At 44.3% G+C, this 18,200-nt stretch overlaps 2 protein-coding genes across 4 annotated transcripts in view; one reads left to right on the forward strand and one right to left on the reverse strand.

Moving 5' to 3' along the window:
- Window positions 1-1,033: 1,033 nt before the first annotated feature.
- On the forward strand, window positions 1,034-10,233 carry DRG1 (developmentally regulated GTP binding protein 1). Its single transcript, XM_074973089.1, has 9 exons — window positions 1,034-1,186; window positions 1,559-1,682; window positions 2,329-2,504; window positions 3,614-3,683; window positions 4,867-5,036; window positions 5,491-5,621; window positions 5,846-6,013; window positions 6,423-6,545; window positions 7,936-10,233. The coding sequence occupies exons 1-9, from the start codon at window positions 1,145-1,147 to the stop codon at window positions 8,033-8,035; spliced, it is 1,104 nt and encodes a 367-aa protein (XP_074829190.1). The 5' UTR covers window positions 1,034-1,144; the 3' UTR covers window positions 8,036-10,233.
- A 622-nt stretch (window positions 10,234-10,855) lies between these two features.
- Window positions 10,856-18,200, reverse strand: part of EIF4ENIF1 (eukaryotic translation initiation factor 4E nuclear import factor 1) — a 36,197-nt gene continuing 28,852 nt past the window's right edge. The window contains exons 15-18 of one of the 3 annotated variants that reach the window (XM_074973088.1): window positions 16,359-16,491; window positions 13,898-14,239; window positions 13,452-13,616; window positions 10,856-12,729 (exon numbers count right to left, since the gene is read on the reverse strand). In XM_074973088.1, the coding sequence (XP_074829189.1) occupies window positions 12,488-12,729; window positions 13,452-13,616; window positions 13,898-14,239; window positions 16,359-16,491 (882 nt within the window). In that variant the 3' untranslated portion in view covers window positions 10,856-12,487. The remainder of the gene's footprint in view (window positions 12,730-13,451; window positions 13,617-13,897; window positions 14,240-16,358; window positions 16,492-18,200) is intronic. The other 2 variants (XM_074973086.1, XM_074973087.1) reach the window with 2 other exon arrangements.

Here is an 18,200-nt window from a genome sequence, read left to right on the forward strand (position 1 = left end):
TTTTATGAAGAAAGATTTTGCTGTGTGCTTCAGTGAGACATTTAAAAACTCTCTCATCCAACCCTGAAATCTTCCTCATAGAAATTGTCATAGTTTTATTACCTTGGAATTGCAGCTGAAGGAAGAACTAAGAGTGGGGTCCCTAGGTGCTATGGTAATACAAACAACAGCCATAATAGAAATAGGAGTATGTTTTCCCACAGACTCGTAATTTTCTGGCACCTGACTACTGATTGAAGGTTGTGTAACCCACTGGGCCTGTAATCTGCAGAGGACATGAGTTGTTACATTCTCCTTAGCTAGAGTTTTAGCTCAAGCTGTAGTGGCCTATGCTTTTAGTTACACTGGGAAATCCCTGGTTCAATCTCTGTAGCACATCTGCTGCCTTGCAATGGGCAATCATGATTCCCCAGCCTCTCTCCAGCCATGCCTAGTTGGTAGGAAAGAGGAAACCCTTGAAGATATTTTATTTTCTCTTAATGTCTCTGAAGCAACTAGAGCTGCTCTTTGACTGGCGTGTTTCCATTCCCCCCTCCCCGTACAGGTTGCCAAGCAAAAGCACCTAGTAGGAGGTTGGAGACTGAGCCAAGGATGGGAGCAGGCGGTGGGGCAGCTTCCCTCCAATGTTGTGCCAGGGCATCTCTAGGGTGGCGCACTCTAACCACACTGCAGACAGCGCAGCGTGCCAGGCTACCCACATCCCACGCCTTGAGGCTTAGGTGAGGCCTAGGGAGGCTGCGTGGCGCAGAGGGCGGTGCTGACGCCTAGGGGGCGCTCAGGCCGCAAACCCACTAGCTCTGTGACTTTGAGGCTCGTCCTCCTCGGGTTGGAGAGGCGGTTTTATGAGGGGGAGGGGCTAGGGCGCAGTTTCGTGTGCGGGCGGGGCTCTCCTCTGGAGGCGGTGGCTTTGGGGAGAGGCGGAGTTATCTGCCGGAGTGTGGGTAGGACTTTGGGCGTGGCTTTGGCTCGTAAGTGGGCGGGGCTATGTTCAGGCGGTGGCCGGCTCCTTTGGCTTGCTGTGGGAACTCGGTGGAATCTCGCGAGTGCTGCCAGGCTCCCGCGAAGCTGTGCGCCTGCGCAGTGCTGGGGCTGAGGAGCGGGGCCGGGGTGGCTGGTCGCCGAGCGGGCGGGGATCGTCGCCAACATGAGCGGGACATTGGCCAAGATCGCGGAGATAGAGGCTGAGGTACCTCCCCTCCCCCCCCCCCCGGGAGGGCCGGGCACCCGCTGACGGGGAGGGCCGATCTGCCAGCTCCCCGGGGAGCGGCCGGAGGCTGCTGGCTAGGCCAGCTGCGGGTCTCCCGGTGCTGGGCGCTGCCCCCGGCTGCTGCCCGTTCCCGGCCCCGGGAGGCCGTGGCGCTCCCTGCGGGGGGCCAGGCTCCGCGCCGGGGTGACGGCCCCGCAGGCTGCTGATGGGGGATCAGGGCTCCTGGGTTCTCCGGCCTACTCGGGCGGCTGGAGGGTGCGGGGGGCTCCGCGGGCAGAAGGTGCCGGGCCCTGGCCTCCCGCCGGCTGCCTCCCCGGTGGGTCAGTAGCGTCGCGCTGTGACTTTCTGCAGATGGCCCGGACGCAGAAGAACAAGGCAACGGCTCACCACTTGGGGCTGCTGAAGGCTCGCCTGGCCAAGCTGCGGCGGGAGCTCATCACTCCGAAAGGAGGCGGCGGCGGCGGCCCCGGAGAAGGTGGGTCGCCCCTCGGGAGCGCCGCTCCAGAGGTGTCACTTCCCGTTTCCGGGGGCAGTGTGTGGCGGTAGCTGAACCAAAGGGGCGTCTGTTGACTTTTGGATGCCCTAACTTGCTCCTAGGGTATTTCTGCACGGCCGCTGGGAGGGCGCTCCGCGGTGCTGGTGGGCAGACTCACTGGATCCGCTCCAGCGAGCTACTAAAATTGGACTGTGGCGCTGCCGCAAAGCGTGTCCCCGATAGTCTCAGAATAGTGGTGGCACCTACAGCGAGGAACCAGCTGAGGTTTTTTTTCTTTGTTAGATACAGAGCGTCAGACAGAAATTGCTTTAATCTCTAGGTATTTGGTATGTAGATTTATTTAGGATGTAGTGAAACGGCTGCATTAGCAGAGACCTGAGATTGGCAATTAATGGAGCACATTGCAGTAGCCCTCATTTTTAAATGTGAAAGTGTAGTCCATGTTGGGTACATCTCTCAGAATTGATACTCCATATTCACCTGAGTAGGTAGATTGTGCCTCCATAGTAAAGCTACATGGACTACACTTCCTTCCCTTGGAAAGTCTATGTCATACTAATGGGCCTCCTCTCCAACATCAGAGGACCTTTGAACTTTCTTGTTAATTTTTTTTATTATGTTGTAGGTTTTGATGTTGCAAAGACTGGTGATGCTCGAATTGGGTTTGTGGGTTTCCCCTCAGTGGGGAAATCTACTCTGCTGAGTAACCTTGCTGGTGTGTATTCTGAAGTGGCAGCATATGAGTTCACCACACTAACTACTGTGCCTGGAGTCATTAGATACAAAGGAGCAAAGATACAGGTGAGAACATTTTGCTCACAAGAAGGAGGGGTGTATAGCTTGGCTCTGGCTGTAGCTGAACTATCTAGTCTGCTGTTAATAAGTTAGAGGTAAAGTAGTATGTTGGGAATGTTTTGAGAAGACACGTCTAAAAACCTTTTTTTGAGTTTTAACTTGAAGCAGTTGTCAGTACTTCTCACTGTGCTTCAGTGGGAAAGTCCTACAGCAGGGGAGTTCTTCCTTATTTCGTATAACACAAATCACCATGTTTCATTCCACTAGTACAGAAAGGGAATTAAAGTTTCGGGTATTGTGGTGGATAATCAGCTGAATATGAGCTCCCAGTGTGACGCTGTGGCCCAAAGGGCTAATGTGATCTTTGGATGGACAAATGGGAAATCTCAAGTAGGCGTATAGAGGTTCTTTTACTTCTGTGTTTGGCACTGGTGTGACTGCTGCTGCAACATTGCATCCATTTCTGGTGTCCACAATTCAGCAAAGATGTTGATAAATTGTAGAGAGTTCAGAGAAGAGCTACAAGAATGAATAAAGGATTAAAAAACATTCCACGTAGTGATAGACATAAGGAGCTCAATCTATTTAGTTTAGCAAAGAGAGGGTTAAGGGGTGACTTGATTACTATGCCCGAGTATCTACTTGGGGAACAGATTTTTGATAATGGGCTCTTCATTCTATCAGAGAAAGACATAACATGATCCAGTGGCTGGAAGTTGAAGCTAGACAAATTCAGACTGGAAATAAGGTGTAAATTTTTAACAGTGAAAGTAATTAACCATTGGAACAGTTTACCAAGGGTTGTGGTGGATTCTCCATCACTGACAATTTTTAAATCAAGACTGGATGTTTTTTCTAAAAACTATGCTCTAGGGATTATTATGGGGCCTATGTTACACAGGAGGTCAGACTAGGTGATCTCAATAGTTCCTTTTGGCCTTGGAATCTATGAAAGCTATGTGTAGTATTCAAAGGGGAAATAATTGTCTATTATTGTTTACTCAGATTGCCAATAGATTCAGTTAATATTAGAAATGGGATGAGGTCTTCTTCCTTTGTGGGAAGAGAGGCATTCTGTACATAATGGATTTCCTTCCTCTCTTGTAAACACACAGCTTCTTGATCTCCCAGGAATTATTGAGGGAGCTAAAGATGGGAAAGGAAGAGGCCGGCAGGTCATTGCAGGTGAGTGTTGCAGGGCTGGAGGAAGCAGTCAGTCGCCAATTTATCCATTATCTTTCATGCTGGTGGAAAGGCCAGGTTTCAGAGTGGTTGTTGTATGGGTCTGAGATGGCTTTCTGGGCCCTGGAACCCCTGATATGTGCTGTCAGTATTTCTAATGCCGTGGAAGCATTGGTTTCTTTTTATGATGAAGTGAGTTATTTAATTTGTAGACAGTGGAGGCGTAGCTATTTTCCACTTGCATGGCTAGATTGCCTGAAGGTTGGGCTTTTCCTAGTGCTGAGATGTTTTGTGTCGTCATGGCTTCTGCCCTGAAGTGCACTAATGCTTCAGAGTCCGACACAATTTCACATTAAACAAGGCTGTTTTTAATTTCTCTCTCACTTGTTTCCTATGCCTATTATTGTGGTATCAAAACATAGACATCAGGGTTATTTCAGCCACTTAGACTCTGAACTAAAGAATCAAACATCTGCATTAGGTGACATTATTTGACCAACACTTAAAAGACTGGTAACGAAAAACCAAATAGATTATAGGCCAAGAAAATTATAGTGATGCTTTAAAAATGTGACATGACTTATTCCTTATTGGTTCTCATGGGTTTCACTGACTTCATCATGCCTCGTCTTCGTCTTAAATTCAGCCATGAAATAACTTATTGCTCACCCAACGTGCCAGTGTAGTGGCACTGAAGATTGAAGTCCTCTGTTAAACTGGAAGTACAGCTAGGATAGTGGGAGTAAGTGTTCCCCACATTGCTTCCCCAGCTGACTTCAATTATTGCTTCTAGAGGTAAAAAGATAATTAATTCTCCAGGGCCATTCAATCATTGGCCTTTCAGTGTGCTATTCAGGGTATTAACTAGGTAGGTTTAAGTTCAGACTAGATGATTTAATGGTCCCTTTTGACCTTAAAATCTCTGAACTATAAAGTTGACATTTTTATGTGACGTAAACACCAGAAAATAGACTGAGACTAGAAATTCAGCTCTTGTAGACCTCTGAACAAAGTTCAGAGGGTAACTAAATTGTAGTTGCTACCAACCTAGGTAGGGTTCAGCCCACTGATGGAATCTCATCTTGTCACCAACTTTGATGGATTTTTGTTTGTTTGTTTGTTCTACTGGTATTTGAAAGGGTGTGTTTGTTTACCCTTTTGAGGAACTTTATTTTCTGATCCTCAGTTGCTCGAACCTGTAACCTAATTCTGATTGTTCTGGATGTACTGAAACCACTGGGACACAAAAAGATAATCGAGAATGAACTGGAGGGCTTTGGAATACGGCTGAACAGCAAGCCCCCCAACATTGGTTATAAGAAGAAAGATAAAGGTGGCATCAACCTCACAGCTACTGTAAGTATGGAAATTGCAACAGGCTGTTACGATGAGGGATTCAGAAAGCTGCTTGATTCTAGGAAGATGCTTTTGCCATGAATGGAGAATCTGGAGGCACTGGTTCTGTGATTAGGAAAGGGTCTTTCTTCTGCATCTCGGGTGCCTGTTCTTGCAGCAATGACCTTTTGGAGGCAGTACTTGTAACTAAGTGAATGGAAGTGCTGCTTCTGAAAACATCTTATTACAGCCATTAGTGGGACAAGTGGGATCAGTAAGATACTACCGTGAATTGAGGTTCCTCTCCACTGGCCAGAACCCATCTATGCCAAAAGCATCCGCTCCAGTGATGTGCAATATATTAATTATTTCTGGTTAGTAGGCAGTTTGTGCTAGGTGCTGGCATCAGTAATTGTAATAGCTGACGGAATGTAAACTCCTCCATTCCCTGTCTAACTTGTGTCTATGCGTACAGTGCCCTCAGAGCGAGCTAGATGCTGAAACAGTGAAGAGCATCTTAGCAGAGTATAAAATTCATAATGCTGATGTCACACTGCGCAGCGATGCCACTGCTGATGACTTAATCGACGTTGTTGAAGGAAACAGGTACTGTGTCAGGGCATGGAAATCCTGCTGGGTAGCATGCCTACATTTAAATTTCAAAAAAGCTATTCTACAAAGTCTATTTCCAATACAAGCCAAGATACTGGTTGCAGTTTCACTAGTCCTTGTTTCATACCCACTCTCAGATGGTTTTTCTTATGAGAGTAGAAGGAAGTAATTTTGGGTGTTGCTGACATCCTCATACCACTGTTTCCTTCTCTTTGCAGAGTTTATATCCCATGTATTTATGTGCTGAATAAAATTGACCAGATATCCATTGAAGAACTGGATATCATTTACAAAGTGCCACATTGTGTACCAATCTCTGCTCACCACCGCTGGAATTTTGATGATCTGTTGGAGAGAATTTGGGACTACCTGAGGCTGGTGCGAATGTGAGTTCTCATGGCTGCTGGATTAGCTGGGAGTCCTCATTCATCCATTCTAGATATAATGGCTTCTTGCAAGCAGGTACAGAATGTTGTCATCAAAAATCTGTTTTATTTGATCAGTAAATCAGAAGCCATGCAGTTTGTCTGCTGTACAATAGGGATAACAGACAAGAGCTGTTTCCTCGGCTTTGGGATCTGTGTTGCCTTACTTCCTAGTAGGAGGATGAAAGAGATGCTGTGAAAGGATAACTTACAAAAAATCAGGACTCCCACTACAGTCTCAAGAATAATTGTTCAAGATGTGATTTAGGGTGGTGTGGAAACAAGACCCTGATGTGTTAAAAGGAAGATTGGGAGTGGGGGGAAGGGAGGTAGTGCTTGTTATTGGCTGATTGGTCACTCTGTATTGCAGCTACACCAAACCTAAAGGACAGTTACCAGACTACACTTCTCCTGTGGTACTTCCTGACTCCAGAACCACAGTGGAGGATTTTTGTATGAAGATTCACAAAAATCTTATTAAAGAATTTAAGTAGTAAGTACTGTCTGCAAAAGACTGTTACCATATGCCAGAAATGCAGTAACCCCCCCCCCCCCGCATTCTCTTTCCAATGGTATATACTGGGCCAAGTTTTTTTTAACTTATTTCCCCCCAGTATATTTATAACTTGAGGAAACTGCAGGACTTGACTTTCCAGCCTGACTGGAATAGAATTCTATTTGTCTTCCGTTACTATCGGCAGTGGTTAGACTACATGACCCTTGTGGTCACTTCTAACCGAAGTTCCCTGTAAGCTGTGCAGCAGCCTGTTTAGTGCCATGCAGGTGCTCAGGGAACCCACCCAGCTGGAACCTGCCAGGGGAGGGGTGCCCATAGGCGCCAACTTCCCCTCTAGCTGGGGGGTGCTTGATTCCCCCCCCCTCCACTCCAGGCCCCGCCCTGCATCTTCCCTGCTTCCTCTCCCAAACATGCCCCATTGTTGCACCCCCCCTCTTCTCCCCTCTCCCAACATGCCACAAAACAGCTGTTCATTATGGGTTGGTGGGAGGGAGGGGGAGGAGTTGATCAGTGGGGACAGGACGGAAGGAGCTTGGCTGCCAGTGGGTGCTGTTGCTGAGCAGCACCTGCGAATTTTTTTTTTCTGTGGGTGCTCCAGGGCTGGAGCACCCACAGAGTTGATGCCTATGGGAGTGATCCTTCCCCAGCCCCAACTCAGCCCTGGACCAGCTGTGTATGGCGGGGAGGCGCCTATCCTGCAGCCCCAACTCTGGAGCTGCTGTGGCAGGGAGAGGTGCCTCTCCCCCACAGCCAAGGTGCTGCTGGGCAGAGTTCTCTCTTCCCCCTGCTGTACTCCTGGAGCACTCGCCTCCCCCCCACCCCGATCCTCCTGCCCCAGTCCTGAGTACACCCCCAAACTCCTTTGACCCCATCCCCACCACATGAATTTTATGTGCACCAATATGAAGGTGATGTCACACACCACCTCCATATTGGTGCACATAATTCATTCTGCACATGTGTGGGAAAAATTAGAGGGAACACTGCTTCTAACACTATGATTCTATGGTTAGATTTAATGTTTCTTTGCTATTCTGTCTCTGGCTTACTTGCAAAATGCTCTCCTGGGACTATATATGTTTAAAAGCCTGAAAATAACTAATCCACAGCATGATTGGTACTTTACCTATCTGTACAAGGGACTGTTTTGCTTTGCTTGCTTAATAATAGCTGTGGCTGCTTCTGCTCTTCAGTTGGAGTTGAGACAAAGACCTTTTGCCCATATACGAGTACCTGCTCAAATGATATCTTTTTTATAAAGCTACCTTCTGTATATACAGAATAGCACCTGCCTGTCACAGTAAGCAGGGTGTTATGTGGCACTGCCATGCCTCGTAAGTTAATTTTTTTTCTCTCTTCCCTTCAGTGCACTGGTCTGGGGTTCGTCTGTTAAACACAATCCGCAGAAAGTTGGCAAAGATCACACACTTGAGGATGAGGATGTCATTCAGATTGTGAAGAAATAAAATTGTTCCTGCTAACTTGCCATGGGGGCTGACTTTGTCAGTGTGACTTTCTTCCCTTATGCTCAGCTTTGAGTGCTGTTGAGCAGTTAAGTGGAGGGGGAAGATTATGTTGACAGTTGCTTCCTTTATAGTGATAGACTGCCAAGGCTAGAAGGATGTTTGATTACTGTCAGGCAGTGTCACAATCCTGATAAAGATCTGAGATGTTTCTCTTTTGGGGACATGGTGTGAAACTAATGTGTTGGGTACTTGCATGCTTCACAAGGGTAAAAGGATTAAAATAAAGCCTTGCCAGCTTTGAAAGTTGTATGCTTTTTAGCAGGAAGAAGGGAATTCATACAAGAGTGAAACTAATTATTCTTTACCAATGCAGAACTCATATGAGCCCTACTTTTAGAATAGGAAGGCCTGGTTCTACCAGCCTTCACAAAAGGTGTTTGTTTAAATATTTAAGGGTTTATGCCTTGTAGCTCTGCAGCTGATTCCTCATATCTGGCAGTTGCTCAATGATACAGAAGACTGAGGGATGTTACTGTCATCTCATTAAATATTTAATTATGCTGCTTGGTAGGGCCATTGTTCTACATTTCACTTTGTCTACTTAAGAATTTACCTTTCTTGGTGCTCTTTTGTGGTAACTTAAGTTCTGCTTGGGTAATAACAGGATGCCCTTTGTTTAGCATTGAATGGATAATTTTGGATTACAGGGATATTCCTGTAGTGTTTCTCCAAAGTTCTGCTACTTGATATTACAGGAGAGTCTTCTGAAAGTCAATTTCCCTTTTAAGTGGTAAAGCCTTGCTAGTTTCTCTAGGGTGATCTACAAATTGCTATTAAGATTAAATGTTTAGAGTAAAAAAAATTTTAGGTTATGGAATACTTCTGTCTGTCCTCTAAGGCAATAAGGTCATAGGAGTTTTTTCCTTCTCAGAAGTATAACTCTGAGTTTTGCAATGTAGAAGTAAAATATTCATGTGGTCTACACTGCCTGTTACTGCTACCTTTCTAGAAGTAAAAGCATGCTGGAATTTACCTAATGCCAAACAAACTTAATCTGGTTAAAGAATGATCAGTGGTGAGTGCTCCTTGGCTATAAAACTAGCCAAGAGATACAAGAGTTGAGAGATGTTATTTGTATGTTGGCTTGATAATCAAGAGATAATGAATGCTGGTGGAAGCTTTAGCCTGTCTTACTTTTATACCTAAAAGTATGCTAATGGTTGCAGTGAAGGTAGTAGAATCCCTTCAGTAACAGCCAGCTAGAAAGTCATTTAGGATAACCACTTTCACTAGTAATTTGCCAATGAATTATACAAGGTTCCCTCTGCATAAAGGCCTATAGCATGGAAGGACATTACAGTACCTTCTCTTCCTGGCTGAGATAAGGACTGGTAGCATGCCACATGCAATTCATGAGACTACTAGTCTCTTCCATATTCAGCCTAGAGCTGCATTACATAGAATGTTAGTAAATAGTCTTGTCCCTATCTCCAGCTAAGTGTACTGTTGCATTTAGGTTGTTTACAGTAAGTGACCACCCCCCCTCTGCTCCAACACTAAAGCCTCATTGAAAGTGCACAGAAAGGGAGTTTGATAGCTTTTATCTTGTACAAATGAGCTGTATTTACTGTACTGCTCTAGAGAAGGGTTGTAGTATCTACAGTCAGTCATGAGCTGGACTGCATGAACCAGTTAAATTTTGAAGCTGGTTTAGAACTGGTTGTTAAAGGTTTAGGCACACTCCAGCCTGCAGGATGGTCCTGTCTGGCCAGGTCTTCAGCAGCACATCCCTCAGTGCTGCCAGAGACCCAGAGCAAGTGAAGGACCTGCTGCTGAAATGCCACTGAAGACCTGGAGCAAGTGAAGGAATTGGTTCTTCAGATTTTGGCAGCCTACAGTCCTGTCCTTATACTTTATCACTAGGCTAAGGCTTGCAATACAGCATAGTAGTGACGGGTGGTTTTTTTTTTTAAATTCTCTCCTTTTCTCTTCCCCCCAAAAAAGTAGGTGGTGGCCTGGTGAAACTACCCTGTACTACAGCACCAGTTCAACCATTTAATAAGTCAAAGATTAAGGTGCTTTGCAGGAATCAGTAGCCTTCTGTGTTCTATAGCAGGGGTTCTCAACCTCTTCCTTTGAGCCCCCCACACTATAAAAACTCCACACCCCACCTGTGCCACAACTCTTTCTGCATATAAAAGCCAGGGCTAGCATTAGGCAGTAGCCATCAGGGCAACTGCTAGGGGCCCTGTGCCCCAGAGCCAATAGCTCCAGCTAGCTTCTCATACTATAGATAATTTGCAATAGTTGAGGTTTGGAAAAATATTAACAGTAAGCATCTGCTAGTACAGCCTTGGCAGCTGGAAAGACTAACCTAGGTGGCTTTTTTTTGCTTGAGCTAGTTGACCAAGGAAAGCTTCCAGATACTTGACTTCTGGAAGCTAGTCATAGCTTGAAGTAGGCCCACTTTTATATGTCCCTGTACCAGTGGATTATTTAGACCAGAATAAATAATCCTGTTATGAGATATTTTCACAGAACTTACATTTACAGTGTAACCACAAGGCAGTCAGAAATACATGACAAAGGAACTAGTTACTGCATTTGGAAGTCTTAAGTTAGGGCTCTGGTTTACAGCTATTACCTACAGAGTTATTTTCTAAAAAGTGAGTATTTTTGCTTAATACCCATGGAATAACGTGGCAAGAAGCAAGTCACAGCAACAGGGCAGCTGTCATCTGAAGGGATAGTTCTGTTTAAGAGCAGTTGAGGCAGAAAGCTGGTAGAATTGACTTTTATTTACAGAATGCTATTGGGAAGTTAAAAATTTATGAAAAGTTTTACAAAGATGAGCTGTGATTGTGTTTTACATCATTGACCTTGTTGAGTATGAGTAATAACCAGTGAGAGTTTATACTAAATATTTGTGATCCCAATGGATTCCACATTAAAGGTGCCCACCTGCTCTTTCTGCACAAAAGTCTCTACTTATCTGAAACCTCCTGCAGCTTGCTGGCAGTTTATAGAATAGTCAAGTGATTTTCTGCTGCTGGTTTTGCATTCAGAAAAGAGCAAATCCTGGTGAGAACTTGGAGTTTGCTTTCACCTTTTAAAAAAAAAAAAAAAGGTGAAATGTCTGATAAGCAGGTAAGGCAACAGTACTAGACTCCAAGTGAGAAAGTGAATGCAGGAATCATGCAGTAGAAAGATGGGAGTACACACACTAATTCAGAAAAATGAAGCACAGGCTTTAAAAAACCCATTTTTAAAAACAAATACACAATAGGCTCCAAATACCCTCACCCCTCAAAACAGAAGAAAAAACCATCCAGATTTCACAGTAACTGCATCAATGGATGCATGCTAGATGGGACATGGTGCTGGGACTCCCCTCTACAAATAGAACTGGAGATTAGCATAGAACAAGTTACTGTAGCTATGGTTATGTAAAGAATTAAGGGTTCTAAGACACTGAAGAAAGTTAAAGGCTCAATTTGTTGACCTTTAACTTTGGAAGATCCAAATTAAAATAGTGCAGCTAACAAGAGGACCAGAGCCAACCCTGCTGTGAGCACTATGACAACCAATACAGTATGCATTTACCTTGACTGAATATGGAGCAGTGTGCAAAGTCTTGGGCTGCAGACTAAAGGACTGACCCTTTTGGCTCACTGCACCATGTCTCCTCTTTGAAGCAGTTTCAAGAAACTGAACTATTCCTGCCTTTGATGGAAAAACCACAAGGAATCAGACATTTGTTGTACAAGGATCAAGTTGTGGGCTTTTTTACTTCAACTTTAGCTACACTGAATCTGCACATTACATAAGACAAGGAGAAATGTGCTGAGAGGGAGACATGAGAGAAACAGCAAGAAGAGAAATCAGCTTTATCTTGTTCACTCACACACTTGGCATTTGCAACTTTAATCTTCTTAAACAAAAGTCCCACATGTACAATGGAGCGATCCAAACCATAGGCACAACTAAAGCTCAACTTATCAGCTACTCTTATGTACAGCTGTATAGGTTCAAAAAAGCTATCCTAGGTATATATACAAAAGATTGTTTATACACAAGTTTGTACACAAGGGTCTATACATTTAATTTTCTGCAGGAGGAACCCTTAGCTGCTCCCTCTACACCAGAGGATATCCACACTTCATTCACATATTTTACAAAAACAAAAAAAATAGACATTTCCAGGATTAAACTGGCTTTGTATTGCATCTAAATGTCTTCAGGCTTCATGGTTCAAGCCATATGGATCCTTCAGTCTTGACCCAGACATGGAGACCAGGACAGGTGCCATGTGCTTTAGTCTCTTGAAAAGAAGTTCTGCACAGAGTGCTAAAAATAAAAGCCCCAAAACAAACAGGTGAAGCACAATGTATACTATCAGGACTCTTTTTCCAGTCTAAAGAAACAGCTACCCAGCCTCCTTGAGGTCACTGCTCACTGCCGATATTCCAGTTCATCTACACTGATGACTTTGGATGGCATGGAAGGGAGGGGCTGTTGCAAAACATCTGAACCAAACCATTTTGCGAGGCCAATAGGAGAACCACTTCTCTGGCTGGTGTGATGGTCAAGCTGTGAGTGTACATGAGGCAGTCCAGTCCGGGATGGCACATTCTGAGGCGTGGTTTGCACACCAACAGCAGATCCCTGTGCTCCAGAGGCTGGAGAGTGGAGAACTATTAGAGGTAGGAGAAAGGGGGGCGGGGGGAGAAAAAAGAAGTAGAGTTAAGGCCAGGAAACCCCTTTTTTGGTCCTAAGAGGAATTGTGAATGAACAGCTAATATGGAAACTGGACAGGGCAAATGTGAGCTACTATGGATTTCAGTATTTTCCTAGCCCAATAACTGCATGTTGATCATACTGATGCCACTGTGCAGTAACAGCAACTGCAAATTAGTACATTGACGACTAGAGGGAACCACATCCAGATCTCAGCTGAAAGACCATCAGCACGAGTGTCAATCTCAAAGATTAAAGGAGTAAAGAGTTGTAGGTTATCCAAGGCCCCCCAAATAAGGGAAAAAAAAAGGTAGAAGAGAGGCAGCTGCTCAGCCTGAGTAGATGGCAGAAGCACTAGGAGGTGAAAAACCCACTCCAGCAGCTGAAGGAAAGGCCAAAAAACGTCACCCCCATGATCCAGGGAGAGGGTAGTCATGCTACAGTTAAGTGGAAAGGAAGGTTCAGACATTCCAAGCTATCTAGGGAATTTAGATTCTCCCCTGAAGCCTAGTTCTTGTGGATGACAGTTTCCTACTTTGAAAGTTTTAACTGTAGCATACAGATACCAGGTGCCTTCAGTTAGCTAAGTTCATTAATTGAACATGGGACAGTACAAAGGAGTTCCTAGGGTGCAGATCTAGAAGGCCATAATTATCTTTGATTCTCTTGTTTAACCTACCTGATCGCTGTAGTTGCTGTTGCATCATTGCCAGCTGCAGAGGTGTCCCAGAGCGTGGGTTTAAGAGGTGATGGCCAGCTGTTGGTAATGGATAAAAAGGCTGGCCGAGGATGGGAGTAGATATTCCCTGTATGTGAGACAAGTCCATCCCTGGAGGAATCATACCTATTGAGTAGACAAGGTTGGAGAGGCTCATTGCTTTATTAAAATGTTAGAAATATAAAACAAGGAGATTTACAAGGACCACTTGTTTAGTAATTGGTTTGAGAGAATACTGTCTGTCTTATGAAAGGTGTTTGTTGTATAGGGAAAATAGCCTATTTGTAGCTATCACCACACGTCTTAGTCTTGCATTATGTAAGGGTGTCTGTGCTTCTTTGAGGCTAAGAAGCAGTTTATTTTGAAGTTTCACCCTTGCAGTTAAGTGGTACAAGTAAAAGGATTACCTGCTTGCAGCAGAGGAAGATGTTGTGGATGCATCCCCTGTGCCAGCATCCTCTGGACCAATCCTGGATGCAGTTGATGAGTAGGTCGTACAATTGGTACATGGGGAACAAGGGGTACCTGGTGAACAGGACGAAGGAAGGGAGACCCTGGTACAGGGGAGGCTGTTGTAGGAGTCTTCCTGCCAGTTGATTTAGGCCTGTAGTCTTGTTCTTTGGTGCAACGGTTTGGCTGAGAAAGCGGTGTAGAACATGCAGAGCGTTGCAATGCAGCTAGTTTGGTACCTATAGCAGGTGAAGGATCTTGATCTGCATTCTCCACCAAGCTAGCTGATAGTAAGTTATCTGTAGTCAAATTAAAATAGGACTTAAAATCTGATTTCTAGTTGTGCAATGTACAAAAGGCAGAAATGTCTTAAAGCTAGGTATGGTATTTGCTAGACTATCAATTTCAAGTCTGGAAGATATACAAGAGTCTGAATTTAGTCAGGTGTCTTCCTACCACTTGCCCCATCTGTCCTGGATTCCTTCAGAAGTCAGAGGAAAGTTGAGGAAGCAATGAGAAGTCAGTATTTGAGTTAAAAAAATCCACTGTTAGTGTCTCAGCTTTATTAAATTCACACTGAAACACTGACAAGCTAGGTCTGAAAACCTAGCTCAGTACAGTGATGTCCTTCAAACCCAGGTTCAGATTAGCTACATGAGCCTACCAACAATGCCCTTGTAGCTCCAGGATTGGATGCAGTCTTTACTGATAGAGGAGCATGCCTGGAAATCCAGTTGGACAGGTTATAATTTAGAAATACAGCTAGGTTTGACTAAGTGATAATTGTTTTGCCAGTAAGTTTGTATTCTTGGGGAGACACAACCAGTCTTAACTACTGGAATTAATCACATGCAAATTGGAGGCAGTCCTTACTTTTAGCACTCAGTCCTTAGCCCCTTGGAGACTGAGGCACCCACAGCCACACAGAATATTTCTAGAGTTAGAGGGGGGGAAAAAAAGAATGCACAGGATTATCAGTTTTCCCAAAGATGAAAAATTTACAGGCAAGACAAGCTTCTCATCTAGTAAGCCAACTTCCATAAAAATTTAACTGTTAGGAAGTAGAAATGAAGAAGGATCAACAAGTGTGTTGAGGAATAGAAGTAGTTACACAGGAGGAAATATCCAGGTAACCAAGGGCAGAGTCAACTGAGGATGCCATGTCCACTAATGTTTAGTGAAGGTGGAGAGAACAAAGCTGCAGCTTTTCAGATCTTAAGGGGTCTCTCCTCTCCTACAGAGGCTCCTCCATTGCAGCAACCTCTAAGCCCAGTCCTCCATCAGTGTATACTCATGCCAGTTTTAAGGTTACTGGCTTAACAATTACCCCAGACCCCAGCTCAATTTTGTAGTCAAGTTACAAAGTTAATCAGTGGATGGAATCTAACCATGTGAGGCAGAAACATCTGAGTAAGAGGTGCTGTAAGGCTATTTACATCTAGCCACATTAAATTCTAAAATGCAATGTGAGGGATAGATGTTTTACCCAGGTATTCATCTTAAAAGAAATCTTGTCTGGCTCTTGATGCCATTATAACCCCTTTCACCCCTGCAATCTTCCATTGCATTTGAAGCTGGTTCTACAATACAAAAATCCTACAAGGTGCAGCTGAGGTATCAAACAAACAAACTGCTACTGGATCACTGTGGGAGTTAGAAAGCCATCTTTTACCAGGCTATATTTAGTCAGCTGAAGTGACTGTCAAAGGGAGTAGAGAAAAGGGCCATTATTTCATTTGTGACTGGTCAGAAGCAGTTGCAGAATCTTCACAATATCAATTTCTCAGTTCCAGTTTACCCTTCTACCATGCTATTTTTATTGGGTCAACCAGTTACTATTTTGAGCATTTCTTCTTAACTTCTGCTTGGGACATCCTTTAAGCAAGGTGACAAGTATCTGCTGAATAAAATCTCAGCTGGCAGAGCAAGTCATTTAAGGGCAGTCTCAAGAGTTCTAGATTGCACCTGATCCCCAAGAACTCTTCTCAAATAAGGAAGAGATGGAAGTGTGTCTAACATGGGAAAATACACAATTCCTACCAACCTACCCTTTTCTAATAGGTTAGAAGCCAAAAAACCCTGTTTGCAAGTCTAAGCCATCATCAGCATTTAGATTTTCAGGTCATCCTTTTAGACACCACTGTGCAACTGTATCCAAGAGGACCTGACCTTCAGGAAAAGTGAGTTTATCAAAGCCCACAGTGGTGGCATTTTGCTCAGGGAGAGGTCAGTTAGGTTCCTAGTAAGAGGTACAGGAAGTTTGAAGTACATCTTCATAAACACACTGTCCTGGAGGTTGGGAATGTTTTAACACTATTTTAGAGACCAGACTAATTTAAGGAGCAGGAATACACAAGGCTAGAATCAAAACCGTTGTGAATTGTGAATCTGCCTTCAAGAACAAAGCCATTACAGTACCTTCGTGTGTCCTTTGACCTTCATCTTTACTATCACTGGCTTTTATTTTCCCAGAAACTGTCTCCTCCTTATTTTTTTCTTTGCTTTCATACATCTTACGAATCACTGAGGTAGGCGTGAAGGAAGGAGAAAGCTGTGAAAAGAGTAACTGATAGTGAGCAAATGATACCCAGAACAGTTAGTATAAGGTACAGTAACTTCTCACTTAAAGTCATCCCAGTTCATGTTTTGTTGCTGATCAGTTAGGGAACATGCTCATTTAAAGTTGCACAATGCTCCCTTATAATGTCATTTGGCAGCTTTGTCCACTGCTTGCAGGAAGAGCAGCCTGTTGGAGCAAGCTGGTGGGGGCTTGGAACCAGGGTAGACTGGTAGCCCCCTTATCAGCTCCTTTAAGTTCCCTGTGCTGCAGCTGCCCAATTGCTGGCAGTTGAGCTCTCCCTCCCTGCACTGCCATGTGCTGCTCCTGGGAGCCTCCTGCTTGCTGTGCAGGGGAGGGTAGAAGGGGGGCTAATGTCAGGGTATCCCCTCCCCCTACTCCTGCCCCCCCAGTCGCTTACCCCTTCTCCATATAGGGCAGGGTGGGGACAGGACAGATAGCAGCTGCAGCCAGCAAGCTCTATCTCAACTTCCTGATCTTTTTAAAGGCAATGTACTTAGAATGCTGTCAGCATACTTAAAGGGGCAATGTGCATCTCTCCCCCACACACAGGGTGTGGGCCTGTCTGCCATGTTGTCTCCCCTCCCTTCATTTGTGCTGCCTTGTAGATTGTGAGGCTACATTAAGAACAAGGCGTTAACCCTTGAGGGCTCAGCCAATGCTAGTTCATTTAGCAGTAAGGCATTCCCTGGGAAATATCCAACCCTCTTACGTCACCACCTCAACCAAGCTTCACAATCATTGCTGTGTACAGTATTAAGTTGGAGTGAATATATAAATGAGAGAGTTTGTCTGGTGAAAACAGTTTCCCTGGAACTTAATGTAAATGGGGGGGGGTTAATTCTTATGGGGAAATTGGATTCGCTTAACATAGTTTCGCTTAAAGTTGCATTTTTCAGGAACATAACTACAATGTTAAGTGAGGAGTTACTGTATTAGACATTATATCTGTTAGTGTGCAAATGCAGATTTTTTTGCAACCCTGCATAAGGTCACGTGTCCCACTAATCAGTATTTTCCCTTCAAATAAAACATTCCACACTTAAAGGCAACATTCTTGTCATGCCTAATGTGGTTGAGCCCCCAACCCCAAGATTTTACCCAAAGTTTGCAGAAGTGCATGAGTTTACTTTGTACTAGAAGAGCCCAGAGATTTAGAACAAGGGTTCTCATTGTGTATACTTAAGGATTTGTCTGCACTTGACAGGCAATTCAGATTAAGAGAGGGTATGAATTTAAAGCACAGTAGCTATTCCTGAATAACTCCATATGGTGACAAGAGGGCCTTATTCTGGTTTAGCTCTAATCCACCTTCAGTGATTAACTCCCAGGGTAGACAGGCCCTTAGATTCTCACGAAAGCCACTTCACCTCCCGAAATTACACATCTTTGTGGCAACTATAAGAATTGCTTACATGGAACCAGTTATTAGGTAGGTGTATTTTTAGCTGTTTGATGCAGCAGCTTGAAAGAACCAGAATGTGGTGGCCAGACTTCTTGCTATGGGCCACCAGCAAGTGCTCTGCAGACCAGCTAGGGAACTATTGTCCTTATATCAAGAGGGGACTTTTCTGTACTGTAGTGCATATTTTACTTAACTCAAATGTCAAAAACTTTATTTTTGTTCAATTGTGGATTAACTGATGACAAAACTACTTTCATAGATTTAAGTCCTACATAAT

This window comes from Natator depressus, chromosome 15 (assembly GCF_965152275.1).
Source record: "Natator depressus isolate rNatDep1 chromosome 15, rNatDep2.hap1, whole genome shotgun sequence".
In the NCBI taxonomy this organism is placed as follows: domain Eukaryota; kingdom Metazoa; phylum Chordata; order Testudines; family Cheloniidae; genus Natator; species Natator depressus.

Coding starts and splice junctions, on each gene's coding strand:
- DRG1 (XM_074973089.1), top strand. CDS start 1,145: ATGAGCGGGACATTGGCCAAGATCGCGGAGATAGAGGCTGAG. Junction 5,622..5,845: donor GACGTTGTTGAAGGAAACAG/GTACTGTGTCAG, acceptor TTCTCTTTGCAG/AGTTTATATCCCATGTATTT. Junction 6,546..7,935: donor CTTATTAAAGAATTTAAGTA/GTAAGTACTGTC, acceptor TCTTCCCTTCAG/TGCACTGGTCTGGGGTTCGT.